Source organism: Sebastes umbrosus, chromosome 24 (genome assembly GCF_015220745.1).
Source record: "Sebastes umbrosus isolate fSebUmb1 chromosome 24, fSebUmb1.pri, whole genome shotgun sequence".
In the NCBI taxonomy this organism is placed as follows: Eukaryota; Metazoa; Chordata; class Actinopteri; order Perciformes; family Sebastidae; genus Sebastes; species Sebastes umbrosus.
The window spans coordinates 12,375,997-12,395,191 of NC_051292.1; the positions used below are offsets into that span (position 1 = coordinate 12,375,997).

The following is a 19,195-nucleotide window of genomic DNA, read 5'->3' on the forward strand; positions in this document are numbered from 1 at the left end:
CTATTAGCACCAGGGACAGACTGGGATACAAACCCATCCCAGGACTTTGAGACGGAGAGGTGTCTTATGTGAGCGGCCGGAGGGCACGAGACAAAACATTTTGGGCAGTAATTTTACCACTAATAGAGTTTTAGGGGTATAAAGGGAATGTGATGATGATGATGAAGACCTTCAAGACCCTTCATCGTGGATGACACCTCCTCAGTTTGTATCAGCACGTCATCACTGAATCAAAACCAGACCGGCCAGCTGGAACACTGGTCACAGTTCATCATGTTCATGATGTAAATGACTGAGTCAATCAGATTTCAGACAATGATGGTACGACAGTTTGATGGATGAGAACCACTGTCTCTATACATGATGTGATGCTGTCAGCTGTAATCCAGCTTTATTTCTTGAAGACATGAACACAACAACATCTTCTTCACATCAACTCTAACACATGATCACAACAAGCATCTGGCTTATCTGATTGGTTAACTGTTCTCTCTCTGTGTGTCACCGTTCTCCTCTCACAGCTTAACGGAGGAAACACATCACAACAATACTGCTGAAACCAGCATGGACCGACTCCGACCCTCTACTGACCTCAGAGTCTCCAGTCTACAGTGTGGACTCTCCAGAAAACCACACAGGACCTTCACTCCTGAATCCTGCAGCTCGTTGTCATCCAGATCCAGCTCTCTCAGATGGGAGGGGTTGGATTTCAGAGCTGAGGCCAGAGAAGCACAGCTGATCTCTGACAAACTGCAGCCATACAATCTGAATAAAGAATAAATGATGAAGATAAAAATCACTTTATAATCCAATCAGATGTGTTCAGGTTTTAATTGTGTAGCTCAACATTACTATGTCCTAATCAATGATCTTTTCCCTAAAATGAGTAGAGTGACTTTGTCATTGTGTTATTGTGGATCATCATAATGTCAGCCTTCTACAGACATCATCCAAATGTCACCACAACAGTCATACACCTATTCATGTCAACACACATCAATAACATGCTGCTGATCTCTGTGTTCATCTATGTGTGTGCTGAATGATCAATATATCAATGATCAGACATGATTTGTGAAATACATTGAAACAATCAGAAACCAGAGAAATATTTCTACTTCATGAAGTAAACTTGATCAATTTAGAACAAATATTCAGGGTTCCTACACATCTTACATTTTATATTCCAGACTTTTCCTGACTCAAATTTCCAGACTCCTCTGTAGATTTTTCAGACCATATTTGACTTTGTGACTCGGGGTTCAGAGGATGCTGTGACAAGACTACAGTTTTTGGATATCCCTAATATCTAGGGTTGTCAAAGTTAATCGTTTTAACGCCACTATTTTTTTTAAAGCATCAACGCAATCGATCTTCCGGAGGTTGAAGCAGCCCAGTTTTAAAGCTAGAGTGAAGATACTGGTATCATATGAACCTAGAAAACCTGATGAATCCATCGGTACCAACCATGTCAAACTAGCTCGTCGGGAAGGAGGTTAAATAACGCTCCAATCTTGCGCTTAAGTTTGGCGAGGAAAAACTGGCATGGCCATCTTCAAAGGGGTCCCTTGACCTCTGACCTCCAGATATGTGAATGTAAATGGGTTCTATGGGTACCCACGAGTCTCCCCTTTACAGACATGCCCACTTTATGATAATCACATGCAGTTTGGGTCAAGTCATAGTCAAGTCAGCACACTGACAGCTGTTGTTGTCTGTTGGGCTGCAGTTTGCCATGTTATGATTGGAGCGTATTTTTTATGCAGTACCTATGAGGGTTTTGTGGACAATATCTGTCATTGTTTTGTGTTGTTAATGTTAAGTGCTTGGTTACCTACTGCGCATGTGTTAAGTGTCTTACTTTAGGTTTTGTTGATGTGCTGGCTGTAGCCGCTGTTGTTGATGTCGAGCTCAAGTTGGAGTAAAGCCTGAATATTCAAAGTTGTCGTTGGAGTTATTTAACTAACAGTTAATTGATTTCTAATAATAAATATATACATATATTTAAATCTCCCTTTAAGGTACATTTTGAACAGATAAAAAATGTGTGAATAATTTGCAATTAATCGTGATTAAATATTTTAATGGATTGACAGCCCTAGTAATATTGTGTTGTGTTGTAAGTGTTGTCTCTTCCTGGTTTTAAAGGCTACATTACAGTAAAGTGATGTCATTCTCTGAACTTACCAGACTGTTCTAGCTGTTCTATTATTGGTCATTTACACAAAAAAATATTGTGATATTTTATTTTCTCCATGTCACCCAGCCCTAATACATCTAACTCAGACTGCTGAAGCCTCCGGTTAGTTTAAGATCAACTTTACAGGTCATTTTACACAGAACAAGACTGTGGATTTAGTCCTCATCTCGTAACACTCGGGTTATACGGGGATTGCTTCACAGACAGAAGGAATGATGACATACATCAATAACTCTTTGAATGTTCATATGAACACGTGAGTATTGTATTCAGATAGACTTGAAAAAAATATGAACCTGCAAAGATGTTTCAGATGCAGAATATTTATTTGGTTTTTGCTTCAAATAATTAGACAATGCTGACATGAAAACAGATCACAGTTAGATCTGCTGTCAAAAAGAACGTGGGAATAACTTAGAACCATAGAAACCTCTGATTAGATGGTGTAGTTCATAATCATCACTAATGTACCTTTAAGTTGGTGCAATAGGTGTTTGTTGAAGAGTGCTGCACCTTTAGACATGTTCAAATAGAGTGCTGCAGGAATGAGTCCTAAAACCCAGAAATGAGTTAGCATTTTAGCACTTCCTGTTCCCTCGTCTGGAAGTCAATGGGTTTTTTGAATGGGTTTTTAGTTAGGTGCCTGAAATAAAGTCTGTGGTTAAATGTCCAGTGTGTAGGATCTGGCGGTATCTAGCGGTGAGGAGATTACAACCAACTGAAGCCTCTCCTGTGTGCCAAGCGTGTTGGAGAGCTACGGTGGCCGACGTAAAAACGTGAATGTCCCTCTCTAGAGCCATCTGGAGGAGAGCCAGTGTGTAGAGAGTGTGTGTACAAACTACATAAACTACAGTCAGTGAACTGACCTCAGAGTCTCCAGTCTACAGTTTGGAGTCTTCAGTCCAGCAGAAAGCAGCTTCACTCCTGAATCCTGCAGCTCGTTGAGGCTCAGGTTCAGCTCTCTCAGATGGGAGGGTTTGGACTTCAGAGCTGAGGCCACAACTTCACAGTGAGTATCTGAGAGTCCACTGCCATAAAGTCTGTGATGACACAAAAATTACAAAATATGTTATGAAAGAGGACAGTTTATATTTACTACATGCATTTGATGACTAAACAGTTTGATATATACTTTTTTGATTAACATTTGCTCCTCACATCAGTGGTTCAGCTAATCTTATCTCACTGTTTGACATGAAACAATAATTTTCATCACTCTTTTATTTTGAAATGAAAGCAGGAAGTGTTGATTTAAAACCCAGACTTTATCAATTCATGGAGCTCTCCAAGTCACTGCAAGTTCCACAGCACTGACTGCTCATATTTCAGAATAAAAGCCTTGTGTTAACATATGAAGGAATTCGGTCCATAGAAAAAACGCCTAAGGGCTTTTTATTTTTAAATGAAGGCAGGAAGTGTTGATTTAAAAATAAGTCTTTACTTTTTTTCATCTCCGTAACATATTCTACAGATAGACCTCGAAACTGTAGTAATCTTGCTGGTATGATGTCAATATACAGTCAATAGATCACCTTCACTGTCTGTGACATATTCTACAGATGTCTAGACATGGAAACTGTATTAATGTAGCAGCTGATATGATGTTAATATAGTCAATAGATCACTTTCACTGTCTGTTGTTGCGCGTCAAAAATAGGCGAGACCTCTATTCTATAAAGCAGACGCGCGTCTCATGCGGGCAGTGTGGCTGCTCTAACCTGTTAACATGGACGCCTAAATAAAAAACAACACGCCACGCAGCCGCCACGCGCTCCTGACGTTGGATGTGTGTCCATGCCGTAATAATACAGTTGATAAAGTTGACCTCTCTTTGCTAGCTACCTGCTGCTGTCAGGTTCACGACCATAAATGGGAAAATTCAGTGACTGCTGCCAAACGATAGAGAAATGAAACAAATCGCGTAATAATATTAGACCTGTACATAATTAGATATGTTGATGACTGCATGGCGTTTTGTCATTAACACTCTTTTCTGAGCATCAAACGTATTCAGCTCACAAACACAATTAATGAACCAATGAGGTTGCATTATTTTCAACATAATGTCATCAGAAAGATGATATCAGTGTATCAGCATTTAAAACAGAATATATAAACTTATATTAAATTATATAAACTTCCCCCTTTACAAATACCTGTTTTTTTCACACAAAAAAAAGTTGTTTAAAGTAGCATGAAAGGGGGAAACAAACTAAAGACTAGAGGAAAACCGTAGCAAAATGTAGAGACAAACGATAAATTACCGAGCGAAAGTGAGGACACAGGCAACGGTGCTAGCTGCAAAGCTGAGCACGAGGAAATGGAGGCTATTCAAGCTAACATTATTGCCGAAATACAGGCGGTCCGTTTGGACGTGAAGAGAGAGTTTATTGAAACTATTGGACAACTCAAAAGGGAACTAGCCGATTTCAGAAGGGAAATTAACCAGAAGTTAAACGTCATTGTTACTGATCTAAAAGAAATAACAGACAGAGTCGAGGAGACGGAGCAGAGACTGGCTGATGTGGAAGAATGGAGTGCCGAGACTAAAGAGTTGCTTTCCCACACATTTGAGCTCCATGAGGACTTTCAAGCCAAATTAACGGACCTGGAAGCGCGTTCACGCAGATACAACATATCCCCGGAGGGGCCGAGGGAGAAATCATTCAGGACTTCCTTGAAAACTTTATTAGAACGGAGCCCCCCTCCGTATACAACGCTGCCACAGGTCCCTCGGAGTCAAACCACCACCAGGTTCAAACCAAAGGTCGATTGTCGTCTATTTTTTGGAATATAAAACTAAGGAACTAGTTCTTCGCACCGCCTGGAAGAAAAGAGATCCACCAAGATGGAAAAAGAGTGTTTTTTGAGCAAGACTATCCGACCGAAATAATCACAAAGAGAAAGGCTTACTCCGCCATCAGAAAGGCACTAAAGGAAAAGGGGCTCCGGTTCCAAACTCTACACCCAGCCAAACTCAGAGTGTTTTTCAACACCGGTCCCGTTTGACTCGTCAAATAGAACAAAAAAGATGCAGCCGGAAGCCTTGTATGTAAAAAAAAAAAAGAAAAAAAGAAATGCTCAAAGAAACAGGCATGACATATGGAGGGATTTATACCCACATGATAAGCGCTTTACTTGTTTCTCCTACCCTCACGGTGTGTATTCCAGAATTGATTATTTTTTATGTTTAATTTAGATAGACACAGGATTTTAAAATGTGATATAGGTGTTAGAGACATTTCTGACCATGCAGGGGTGTATTTGTCAGTACACTTAGACAACAAACCAAAAGAAACTCTATGGAGACTGAACACAAGCCTTTTAAATGATTATAATTGCCAAAAATACATGGAGAAAGAATTTAAAGATTACATGACCTATAATGATAATGGAACTGTGTCTCCCTGCACTCTGTGGGGCGCTGCAAAGGCTGTCTTTAGAGTAAATGGTAAAATGGATAAAATGCTTTTATATAGAGCTTTTCTAGTCTTCTGACCACTCAAAGCGCTTTACACTACATGTCAGCATTCACCCATTCACACACTGATGTCAGAGACTGCTAAGGTGCCAACTTTGCCCATCAGGATCTAATCTAAATACTCATTTACACACCGATGGCTATGTCTTCGGGAGCAATTTGGGGTTAAGTGTCTTGCTCAAGGACACATGGACATGTGACCCGGGGTTTAGCCCGGAAGGGCATAGGGTTTTTGACCGCAGCGACGCTGAATTGTTTGCCGTGTTATTGTTGTTTGCTTGTTGCTATGGTAACCGGACATTCTTCTTTACTACAATATTACGAATAAATGAACTGTTATTGTGAAACCAACGAGCGGCCTGAGGATCAGTTTTGTACAGCACAACATGCAACAGAAGGTAACATCTACAGTCTAGTAGACTTAGCTCCTACACTAGCAAAACGTTTAGAAAATATGATCCCAGATCTAATTGACCCTGATCAGACAGGTTTTGTGAAAAATAGGCAAACCCAGGATAACGTGAGGCGTGCTCTCCACCTCATTGATCACATGAGAAACAGTAATAAGGAATCTGCAGTTATTAGTCTCGATGCCGAAAAGGCCTTTGACTACGTTCGATGGGAATATCTGTATTTAGTTCTGAAACGTTTCGACTTTCATAATCAGGTATTTGGATGTCTGAAGTCTCTATATTGCTCTCCTACAACTGGAATTAAAATAAACGGGAATTTATCAAAAACTGTTCTACTTAATAGAGGATGTCGACAGGGATGTCCCTTTAGTCCCACACTCTTTGCACTCTTTATTGAGCCACAGGCAGTCAGAGAAGATAAAGATATAACAGGTGTATTGATTGGAGATACACAATATAAGATATGCGCTTATGCGGATGACATTTTGTTAACCCTTACCAACCCTAACCCTAGTTTAGAGAAATTACTGTCTATGCTTAAAATATTTGGTTCATATTCTGGCTATTAATTGAACCTACATAAAACTCAACTCTTATTACAGAGCAGCACAACTGCGCTTTCTGATTTGCTGGTGTGACCCTAAGTGTGATGCAAAATGGAAGGACTTAGAACAAAATCAAATGAACATACCTCTCCAATCTATACTGGGGGACAAAACTCTCCTTAAGAAATATTTAGATAAGCCCTCTACACATCTGGCATAAAGAATTTATAGATCAGAAATTTGAAAGAAATGTAAGAATATTACGCTGGGTGGCTTACGACACTGATTTTACACCAGCCAGGCTAGATGGCAGATTTAAACACTGGACAAACAGGAGCATCACCTCATATTGTTTAATATCCTCCAGTAAAGGGTTAAACACTTTCCAACAACTCACAGGAACTTATAACTTGGAGAAGCAAGATTTCTTTAGATATCTTCAATTAACGGCTTACTTTGACAAGAATGTTAGAACCACTGAGGAGAGGAATGTGCCTGATTAATATATTTGTTGATGCATTTAAAAAAAAAAAAAAAAAAAAAATCAGCAGAAAATTCATTTCCATGATCTATTCTTCTTTACAAATGGATAAGGGTCTTTCCACAATGTATGTCAAATTAAGATGGGGGAAAGATGCTAACATAAAGATAACTGAGGACGACTGGATAAACATATGTAGGACACAATCCACCACCTCAAGCTCAAATCTATGGAGGGAATTTACCTGGAAAAACATTTTTTTTTATAATTCCAAAATCAAAGAGTCATAGATTAACAAACCTGAGCTTGGTCAGTGTTGGAGATTGTGTGGTAATATGTCTGCTGGTCATTTTCACATCTTTTGGGAATGCCCTAATATTTCTTCTTACTGGGTAGACGTCGTCTCCGCAATCAGATCAATAATTAGCTCAGAGCTTGATTTTAACTTCAGTGTTATATATTTGGGAAATGTACCAAATGGGCTGAAAAAGCAGGACAGATATTTACTACAGATACTTTTAACTGCTAGTAGAAAAGCAATAACCGGGGAATGGTTGAATAAGGAATCTCCAACAGTCCTTGAATAGAAAGAAATAGTTCAGGGAATTTACAGTATGGAACAACTGACTTCTCTCTGAGACATGCCACCAAAAAAGGTGAAAAATACTGGAAGTGAATTGAGATGAGAAGTGACTTTATTGTATATGTATTTTGTTGTGGAAAACTTTGCTTTCTTTTCCCATGAATGATGTTGGACTAAGGGGACCTCTAAGACTTTAAAGGACATTCTGGGTCTCTAAGGAACCACAGACTTGCATACTGCTATGTAACATAGCTTTTTTTCTTTTCTTCTTTTTTCTTCTCTTATAAATGTATACAATGTCATATGATGTTAAGCATTTCACCTCATTCAGGATGACTCTGTCAGTCTTATGTTGTCTGTATTGTTTGTTTGTTTTTTTGTTATAAAACAACAAAAAATAAAGTATATATATATATATGTATATATATATATATAAAAAAAAGACTGAATGCTACCATTCTGCTGTTATATATTCATCAGACCGCTGTTATTGGTGGAAGCTGTGTATTTCCTGCTACTACTCTTCTCTAAAGCGACAAGAGAGAGAAACACCAGAGTTTCCTTCTGTGAGTAACAGAATAAAAGGAAAGACTTAAAAACAAGATGATGGAACACAACTTGAATTCATTAGCAATAAAATGCACCATTGCTCGATTCAACACACTCAGGGGTTTTACAACGACAAGCTTTGTCTCGTATGACCAGTAGTTCACGGTGGCTAATGCTAGATTTGGTTTTGCCGGTGCGGTCCGGTCCGGTGTACAAGCTTGAACTGGTTTGATTTTATGCTAACCAACGGAACCGACATTTGTCATTCTGACACGTTCTGGCAAATTAAAAAGTAGCCGACATCAACAACCTGTGCCGACAGAGTCACAGTGCTAAATCCAGCCTGTATTGCATTACTAATAAGCAATATGACAACGTGATTAACGTAATATTATGATATTGTGTTGGTTTATAAACAAGAAGAGGTTTGTTTACTAGGAAGTTCATGTGTTTTTTGGGGTGACGAGACGAGACATGGCAGAGCTGGTCTCAAAGAAAACTAAAACTGCAGCAAGATGGCAACGGTTTTGATTTGAAGCCAAGGAAAGAGATGAGCCCAAAAACACACAAGGTAAGGTGTAATGTGGTGCAAGGCCTATTGAAAGCAAACCCCAGTACCAGGGCTCTGATCCCAGGACCGCCCCGACTCCCCGCCGGATCAGCAAACGCTCTGTTGCTGCCGTTACACCGGTTAGACCCAGCACTCCACCAGCCAGCTGATCTTTTGTTTTTTTCATTTGTTTTACCAGGTTCACATGTCGTCTCCATCACCCCAAAACATAAATAAGAAAAAACTGTCAAATGTAACAATTATTAGAAATAAATAGAATAAGTGTTCATTAACTTGACAGCTAGAAACACAAACTACTGAAACATTTTTGAACTCAACATTTCAAACAGCTCAAGAACATCTGTGACAAAACACAAATACATATTTATGTAATAAACACGTGGAACATTTATAAGAATATTATATTTTAAGAATAAGAAGAACTAAACTAGTAATCTACACTGATCTATAAAGTTAATCACATCTGGACTTACAGAGCTTTTCTGCAGTTCCTCACAGCTGGAATCAGTCTCAGTCGTCCCTGGTCTGATGTGTTGTACTTGTTCAGGTCCAACTCATCCAGAACCTCCTCTGACATCTGCAGCATGTAGGCCAGAGCTGAGCAGTGGATCTCTGAGAGTTCCTTCTCTGATCTGTTCTCTGACTTCAGGAACTCTTGGATCTCCTGATGTACCGAGTGGTCGTTCATCTCCGTCAGACAGTGGAAGATGTTGATGCTACTGTCAGGAGAGGTTTCGGTATCATCCATGTCCATCCCCCTCAGGAAGTTGATGCCTATGTCAGGAGAGGTTTTGGTATCATCCATGTTCTTCTCCTTCAGGTTTGTGATGGCTCTCTGGATGATTTCTGGACTGTTGTCTGTCCAACCCAGTAGACCTCCTAAGAGTCTCTGGTTGGACTCCAGAGAGAGGCCATGAAGGAAGCGAACAAACAGGTCCAGGTGGCCTTCTTTACTCCTCAGGGATTTCTCCATGGCTCTCTTCAGGAAGACATCCAGGGTTGAATGAACATATTCTTCTCCCAAGAAGTCCTTCAGTACCTCTATGTTGCTGTCTGTGTAACAGTCGAACATATAGACTGCAGCCAGAAACTCCTGAATGCTCAGGTGAACAAAGCAGTAGACTGTTTTCTGGAAGATCACACAATCTCTTTTGAAGATCTCTGTACAAACTCCTGAGTATACCGAGGCCTCTGTGACATCAAGACCACACCGCTCCAGGTCTTTTTGGTAGAACATGATGTTTCCTTTCTCCAGCTGTTCAAACGCCAGCCTCCCCAGCTTCAGAAGAACGTCCCTGTCAGCCTCCGTCAGCTCCTGTGGACTCGTCTCATGTCCCTCAACATACTTCTGCTTCTTCCTCGTTGTCTGAACCACCAGGAAGTGTGAGTACATGTCAGTCAGGGTCTTGGGCAGCTCTCCTCTCTGGTCTGTAGTCAACATTTGGTCCAGAACTGTAGCAGTGATCCAGCAGAAGACTGGGATTAGACACATGATGTGGAGGCTCCTGGATTTCTTGATGTGTGAGATGATTCTGCTGGACAGCTCTTCATCACTGAATCTCCTCCTGAAGTACTCCTCCTTCTGGGCGTCAGTGAAGCCTCGTACTTCTGTTACCCTGTCAACACATGCAGGAGGGATCTGATTGGCTGCTGTAGGTCGGGAAGTTATCCAGACGAGAGCTGAGGGAAGCAGATTCCCCTCGATGAGGTTTGTCAACAGCACGTTGACTGATGACTTCTGGGTGACATCAGACACAAACTCATTGTTGTGGAAACCCAGTGAAAGTCTGCTTTCATCCAGGCCGTCAAAGATGAACAGAACTTTACAGACAGCGAGCTTCTCTGCTGTGACCTTCTGTAATGTTGGATGGAAAACATGGAGCAGCATGAGAAGACTGTACTGCTCATCTCTGATCAAGTTCAGCACCCTGAATGAAAGCGGAACCACCAGACTGATATCTTGGTTTTCCAAGCCCTCTGCCCAGTCCAGAGTGAACTTCTGCACTGAGAAGGTTTTTCCAACGCCAGCGACGCCGTTCGTCAGAACGACTCTGATGTGTCCCTGTTGGTCAGGTAAGGCTTTAAAGATGTCCTGGCACTTGATTGGAGCGTCATGGAGGCTCTTCTTCTTGGAAGCTGTCTCAAGCTGCATCACCTCATGTTGGGTATTAACCTCTTCACTCTGTCCCTCTGTGATGTAGAGCTCAGTGTAGATCCTGTTGAGGAGGGTTCCACTTCCTGTTTCATCAGTTCCTTCAGTCACACGTTCACATCTCCTCCTCAGACTGATCTTATGTTCATCTACAACCTCCTGCAGACCGCTATCTGCTGAAAGAGAGAGACAAGTTTGAGACAAAACAAAGAAACTTATTATTTTCATTGTCAATATGAAAATGATCAACATAACAACCTATAAAGAAGTAAAGGTTATAAAGTCATCATCCCTTCTTGAAGTCAAAAATAACATCAAAGTGATTTATACATTTATTTTTAATAGTTTTTCAACGTGTCGCTCTGCAGGACAAGATGTGTGTTTGTAAGTTAGAGAAGGAGACTGTAGCACGAAAGCTAATGTGGGCTCCTGTTCAGTTCAATTCAATTCATTTTTATATAGCGTCAAATCATAACAGAAGTTATCTTACTATAGAGCAGGTTTAGACTGTACTCTATAATTTAGAGACCCAACAAGAGCATGAGCATGCATTGTTATGCGACAATGGCAAGGAAAAACTCCCCTTTCGCCAGTGTGACTGTCTGTCTGTGATAGAACTGTGATGTTGTTGCTTCATACAGAGTTTAATAGTTCTCCATCCTCATCTATGCAGATGGAAAACAAACAGCATTCTGATTGGTTAAAGCAAAGATGGAGTGCTATCGTAAAAATATAAATTTATTCCTTTTGGGTTCAGATTTCTCTCTCAAAGGAGAACAAAGGAAGTGATGCAGAGCAGATATGTATGATGGAGAAGATCTTAAACGTTGTCACAACAATAGTCAAAACAACAAGTCCTGTTTTCAGACATGAAGACATCAGCAGACAGATCTACAGTCTTACTTTGTACAGTGCTGGTCTGACTGGCTGTCTGAGGTCCAGGTCTTGTTGTGGATCTGGACATCAGCTCGTCCACAGAAGCAGGACTCCTCTTCTTCTCTCTGTGGAGACATTAATTTAGAACTAAAATGATATGTATGATGGAGAAGATCTTAAATGGATTACTCCGTTCCAGTGGACAGCACCTGCATAAACTATAACTACTGGAAAACTAAAGAAGTCGCAAAGGTCTGACACAGTTTCCCTGTCTTAGAAGTGTTTATTGTTAACACATTAAATACATTCAGGAAGTGACAGCATTTTTAATTATATTGCAAATGTTGAAATACTATACTGCATTCATAACACCACTGACAGGCAGTTACTGTTTACAGTGAGGACGCTGCCACCTTGTGGTTTCCTGGCATGCCCTCTCAATATGAGCATACATGAGCAAGTTGCAGTATTTTTTCCATCATGATATTCAGCCTCCAGAATAATATCAATGTTTTAAAAATGTCCTCTTTAATACAAACTCATCAGTTTCTGCAACTACTTCACAGTAAAGATCCGCCATTAAAGAGAGCTGATTGTGTCCTTTACTGATTCACAGTCACTTTGGGCAGCTTAGCTTGAGTTAGTTAGGTTTGAACTGAGGTTAGAAGTGGTCTAAATATTGAGGTAGACCAGCGGTCTAAGACACACATCATGTAACACTGGTGCCCTGGTGTTCCTTTTTTAATGTCAATATGTTTTCTGCCACTTTCTACTGTCAACTATCAAATGAAGGCATGAATTCAAATATTCTAAAAACTAGAAATGGTACATCTACATTTGACCATTTCATGAATTTTGTTTTGTCAGTAGATAGTTTTAAACCAGAGATGTTTGTTCTTGACCTTCAGAAACAAGATGTGATGCAGAGAATCTAAGCTCAAAGGTCCACTGACAAATAGTCCAAAGCTTTCAACTGAAAGCTCTGAATCAATAGTAAGTGGACGTTTGAGCATATTTTTCTTTCAGCATATTTAACATATGTAGTGAAAGAACAAACTCAAACCATCAACACATAGAATCAAGGGGAGCAAATAGTTTCTACAAATGCTTTTTCACCACATGTTGCACAGTTATGATGTGCACTGATTCAAAAAGACACCCAGTAGGTCATAACAGCTGATTTTAAGAGAAGTCAAATAAACAAAACATTTTGAAGTCTGGAGGAGTCAATATGGACCAGTCACTCTTCATAGACAGACAGCTGGGTACTGGAGACTCTGCTCTCTGTCTGCACTGAACTCTGCAAACACCAAGATGATTTTATTCACATCACATGAATCCTTGGTAAACTCTCTGATGACAAAGACATTTCAGTAGCTCTAAATACACAAACTACTGCTACTGTCAATAATTTGGTTTAAAAGTGTGTATTAGTCCTCTTAGATTACAGCTGTTCTGGGTGACTGACAGCTGTCACAGATACGAAGAGGAAGAATGCACTTATTCATTCTCTTTGTGTCACCAACAGTGTGTTAAACTTCAGTTAGTAAATACATTTTAGTAGAAATTCTATATACAAACACACAATCAACAAAATCATGGCATTGGCATGGCATCATTTTGTTTTTATATCATCCTGTATCTTCCCAGTGGTTTTCCTTATGTATTCAAATCTGAACTCTACGTACGTATGTTCTAGCATCAAAATGCTGTTTCCCCTTCAAGCCCTTCTAAACACTTTCTCCCACGTGACCTGACGTAGGTTTCTACATGATGACACTGCTACATGTACAGTATATAGACATCCTTATAGTCAGTGTATTAATACAGTAACTTAGATGATGATGCTACATGTACAGTATACAGACGTAGGCAAAATTGTTGGTACCCTTCCGTTAAAGAAAGAAAAACCAACAATGGTCACTGAAATAACTTGAAACTGACAAAAGTAATAATAAATAAAAATTCACTGAAAATTAACTAATGAAAATCAGATATTGTTTTTGAATTATGGTTCAACAGAATCATTTTAAAAAACAAACTAATGAAACTGGCCTAGACAAAAATGATGGTACCCTTAACTTAATATTTAGTTGCACAACCTTTTGAGGCAATCACTGCAATCAAGTGATTTCTGTAACTCTCAATGAGACTTCTGCACCTGTCGACAGGTATGTTGGCCCACTCCTCGTGAGCAAACTGCTCCAGCTGTCTCAGGTTTGAAGGGTGCCTTCTCCAGACTGCATGTTTCAGCTCCTTCCACAGATGTTCAATAGGATTTAGATCAGGGCTCATAGAAGGCCACTTCAGAATAGTCCAATATTTTGTTCTTAGCCATTCTTGGGTGTTTTTAGCTGTGTTTTGGGTCATTATCCTGTTTGCGGACCCATGACCTGCAACTGAGACCAAGCTTTCTGACACTGGGCAGCACATTTCACTCCAGAATGCCTTGATAGTCTTGAGATTTCATTGCACCCTGCACAGATTCAAGACACCCTGGGACAGATGCAGCAAAGCAGAAGGTCTATAATTGTCCTTCTAATCTCCTGAGACAACTCTCTCCTTAGCTTTCTGTGGTCCATGTTCAGTGTGATATACACCATGATACCAAACAGCACAGTGACTACTTTTCACCCTTTAAATAGGCAGACTGACTGATTACAAGTTTGAAGATACCTGTGATGCTATTTACAGGACACACCTTAGTTTAACATGTCCCTATGGTCACATTATTTTACATCTTTTCTAGGGGTACCATAATTTTTTGTCCAGGTCAGTTTCATTAGTTTGTTTTTTAAAATGATTCTGTTGAACCACAATTCAAAAACAATGTCTGATTTTCATTAGTTCATTTTCAGTACATTTTTATTTATTATTACTTTTGTCAGTTTCAAGTTATTTCGGTGACCATTGTGGGTTTTTCTCTCTTTAACGGAAGGGTACCAACAACTTTGCCTACGTCTGTATATACATCCTTATAGCCAGTGTATTAATACAGTATATAAACATCCTTATAGTCAGTGTATTAATACAGTAACTTAGATGGTGGTCAGCGTGTTCCAAGTCAGGAGAAGCAGACAGGAGTACCGGCAGGAAGCTAAGCGATGTACTGCTGTGGACGCCACGTTAGTTCAGATCAGAAAGTCACACAATAACACAAACTAACCGATGGATGCATCAGTAGACCAGCAACTCCTGTTTTCTGAGAGGGAAAATTACTGGTTTTGTGAATGGAGTCTGGTGGCTTTGAAGACAGTGATATAATGGCTTCAGTTCCCGTCAGAAAGGGCTGTCTGATGGCGAGGTAAAGTGGAGAATATATTCTAAATATAGTGTACACCTAAACGAATATTTCTTTTTTTTTTTAGGTGGCTAAAATACGTTTTTCTGCTGTTCCCGTCCAACGTCGCTTTACCTCGCCATCAGACAGCCCTTTACCTCGCCGTAAGACAGCCCTTTACCTCGCCGTCAGACAGCCCTTTACCTCGCCGTCAGACAGCCCTTTCTGACGGGGAACTGAAGCTGTTATCTCGCTCTCTTCAAAGCCACCAGACTCCATTCACAAAAGCAGTAATTTTACTTCCCAGAACACGGGAGTATACGTACAACCCCACTTCAAAGAAGCTGTCATAACGGCGGATTTTAGGAGAAGTCAAACCAACAAAGTATCTTGAGGACTAATGTGAGAAAATGAATTACACATTTGAAGCACATTCTTTCACATTTTGAATAGTTGTAAATCTTTACAGCGACTTCAACGTTCAGGCAGATATATGAATATTTTCTTGAAGTGTAAATTGTGAAATGGAGGTTCTCAGGTGTTTTGTTACAGAAATACAATCAGTAGTTTGTGGCTCTAAAACCCAGACTAAGATCCATCTTAGTTTGAAACAGTATCTGCACTAATAGTTCTGCATCAGGAATATAAATCTGTTAGCAGAACATTTAGTCTTCATCCTCAATGCATCATCATCCATCAGGTCAGCTTACAGTACAAACAGTCTCTTACTTTGTGTCTGAGGGTCGAGGGTCGTTACTGAAGAATGGAGGAGTCATTATGAGTGACTGGTCACTCTTCATAGACAGACAGCTGGGTACTGGAGACTCTGCTCTCTGTCTGGACTGAACTCTGCAAACACCAAGATGATTTTATTTACATTACATGACTCCTTGATAAATTCTCTGATGACAAAGCCATTTCAGTAGCTCTAAATACACAAACTACTGCTACTGTCAATAATGTGGTTTAAAGTTTGTATTGGTCCTCTTAGATTACAGCTGTTCTGGGTGACTGACAGCTGTCACAGATATGAAGAGGAAGAATGCACAAATTCATTCTCTTTGTGTCACCAAAAGTGTGTTAAACTTCAGTTAGTAAATACATTTTAGTGAAAATTCAATATACAAACACACAATCAACTAAATCATGGCATTGGCATGGCATAACTTTGTTTTTATATCATCCTGTATCTTCCCAGTGGTTTTCCTTATGTATTCAAATCTGAACTCTACGTACGTATGTTTTAGCATCAAAATCCTGTTTCCCCTTCAAGCCCTTCTAAAGACTTTCTCCCATGTGACCTGACATAGGTTTCTGCATGACACTGCTACATGTACAGTATATATACACATCCTTATAGTCAGCGTATTAATACAGTAACTTAGAGGAGGATGATGATGCTGCTACATGTACAGTATATACTGTATATACATCCTTATAGTCAGTGTATTAATACAGTAACTTAGATGGTGGTCGGCGTGCTCTCAGTCAGGAGAAGCAGACAGGAGTACCGGCAGGAAGCTAAGCGATGTACTGCTGTGGACGCCACGTTAGTTCAGATCAGAAAGTCACACAATAACACAAACTAACTAACCGATGGATGCAGCAGCAGACCAGCTACTCCTGTGTTCTGAGAGGGAAAATGACTGGTTTTGTGAATGGAGTCTGGTGGCTTTGAAGACAGTGATATAACGGCTTCAGTTCCCGTCAGAAAGGGCTGTCTGATGGCGAGGTAAAGTGGAGAAAATATTCTAAATATAGTGTACACCTAAACGAATATTTGTTTCTTTTTTTTTTTAGGTGGCTATAATACGTTTTTCTGCTGCTCCCGTCCGCCGTCGCTTTACCTCGCCATCAGACAGCCCTTTCTGACGGGGAAGTGAAGCTGTTATATCGCTCTCTTCAAAGCCACCAGACTCCATTCACAAAAGCAGTAATCTTACGTCAGAGAACACGGGAGTAAATGTACAACCCCACTTCAAAGAAGCTGATTTTAGGAGAAGTCAAACCAACACAGTTTTTGAGGACAAATGTGAGAAAATGAATAACACATTTAAAGCACAATCAGTAGTTTGTGGCTATAATACCCAGACTAAGATCCATCTTAGTTTGAAACAGTATCTGCACTAATAGTTCTGCATCAGGAATATAAATCTGTTAGCAGAACATTTAGTCTTCATCCTCAATGCATCATCATCCATCAGGTCAGCTTACAGTAAAAACAGTCTCTTACTTTGTGTCTGAGGGTCCAGGTTCATTACTGAAGAATGGAGGAGTCATTATGAGTGACTGGTCACTCTTCATAGACAGACAGCTGGGTACTGGAGACTCTGCTCTCTGTCTGGACTGAACTCTGCAAACACCAAGATGATTTTATTTACATTACATGACTCCTTGATAAATTCTCTGATGACAAAGCCATTCCAGTGGCTCTAAATACACAAACTACTGCTACTGTCAATAATGTGGTTTAAAGTTTGTATTGGTCCTCTTAGATTACAGCTTTTCTGGGTGACTGACAGCTGTCACAGATACGAAGAGGAAGAATGCACTAATTCATTCTCTTTGTGTCACCAAAAGTGTGTTAAACTTCACTTAGTAGATACATTTTAGTGAAAATTCAATATACAAACACACAATCAACTAAATCATGGCATTGGCGTGGCATAACTTTATTTTTATATCATCCTGTATGTTCCCAGTGGGAAACGTGGCTGCATGACAACATCCTTGACACAGCCATACAGCTACAAGGGCTAACATCGTTCCGGGCGGACAGAAACCCCATAACCTCCGGTAAAACCCGCGGTGGCGGGCTATGTGTTTATATAAACAATGACTGGTGTGGAAACTCCACGGTAGCTGCAACCCACTGTTTTATCTGCCCAAGAGAATTCACTGCCATTACTGTAGTAGCGGTGTACATCCCCCCCAGCACTAATGGCAACGAGGCGCTGTGCGAGCTCTATGGTGCCATCAGTGAGCAGCAAACGGCTCACCCCGATGGCTTCTTTATTGTCGCCGGGGACTTCAACCATGCTAACCTAAAGACTGTAGCACCCACGTTTTATCAGCATGTGAACTTTGAAACAAGAGGGGATAGTATGCTGGACTTAATGTACACTAACATTCGTGAGGCATATAAGGCCATTCCCCGCCCACACCTGGGCTGCTCAGATCACCTATCTGTCATGCTTCTCCCAGCATACAGACCACTGCTGAAATGCTCCAAGCCAGCTCAAAAGACCATCAGAATCTGGCCGGAAGGAGCCACCTCAGCCCTGCAGGACTGCTTTGAGAGAACAGACTGGAACATGTTCAGGGAGGCAGCTACCTATGGCCAGCACACAAGTGTAGAGGAATACACTGACTGTGTGACTGGATACATAGAGAAATGCATAGAGGATGTCACTGTAGTGAAGCCCATCACCACACGGGCCAACCAGAAGCCGTGGCTGACGGCAGAGGTACGTGCCCTGCTGAGATCACGGAACACTGCTTTCAGATCCGGCGATGGAGCGGCTCTCAGGTCAGCGAGGGTGGAGCTCTCCCGTGCCATCAGGAAAGCAAAACGTCAATATGCACAGAAGATTCAAAACCACTTCTGTGATACCAATGACACCAGGCGTATTGGCAGGGCATCCAGGCCTTAACGGACTATAAGATCACATTACAGGTCAGTGACAATGACATCCACCTCCCTGACACATTAAATGGCTTCTATGCACATATTGAAGCCCAAAACAACATGCCAGCATTTAAGACCCCCCGGCCCCCGAGGAGCAGGCACTGCGTCTTGATGCTGCTGACGTGAGCAGGACCCTATCCAGAGTCAACCCACGGAAAGCTGCAGGCCCAGACAATATACCCGGGCGGGTGCTCAGAGACTGTGCTTACCAGCTGGCAGACGTCCTCACGGACATCTTTAACATCTCTCTGAGCCAGGCTGTTGTCCCGGCTGGCTTCAAAAAGATCACCATCATACCATTGCCAAAGAAGCCCACTGTGATGTGTCTCAATGACCACCGCCCCGTGGCACTGACTCCCATCATAATGAAGTGTTT

The 19,195-nt window shown here is 40.8% G+C and overlaps 1 protein-coding gene across 1 annotated transcript in view; it reads right to left on the reverse strand.

Annotated features, from left to right (window-relative positions):
* LOC119483773 (NACHT, LRR and PYD domains-containing protein 12-like) overlaps positions 1–19,195 on the reverse strand; it is a 28,405-nt gene that overhangs the window by 5,688 nt on the left and 3,522 nt on the right. Inside the window, exons 3-8 of the mRNA XM_037762241.1 lie at positions 17,365–17,484; positions 15,861–15,980; positions 11,879–11,976; positions 9,297–11,151; positions 3,067–3,240; positions 592–765 (exon numbers count right to left, since the gene is read on the reverse strand). Of these exons, the coding sequence (XP_037618169.1) occupies positions 592–765; positions 3,067–3,240; positions 9,297–11,151; positions 11,879–11,976; positions 15,861–15,980; positions 17,365–17,484 (2,541 nt within the window). The remainder of the gene's footprint in view (positions 1–591; positions 766–3,066; positions 3,241–9,296; positions 11,152–11,878; positions 11,977–15,860; positions 15,981–17,364; positions 17,485–19,195) is intronic.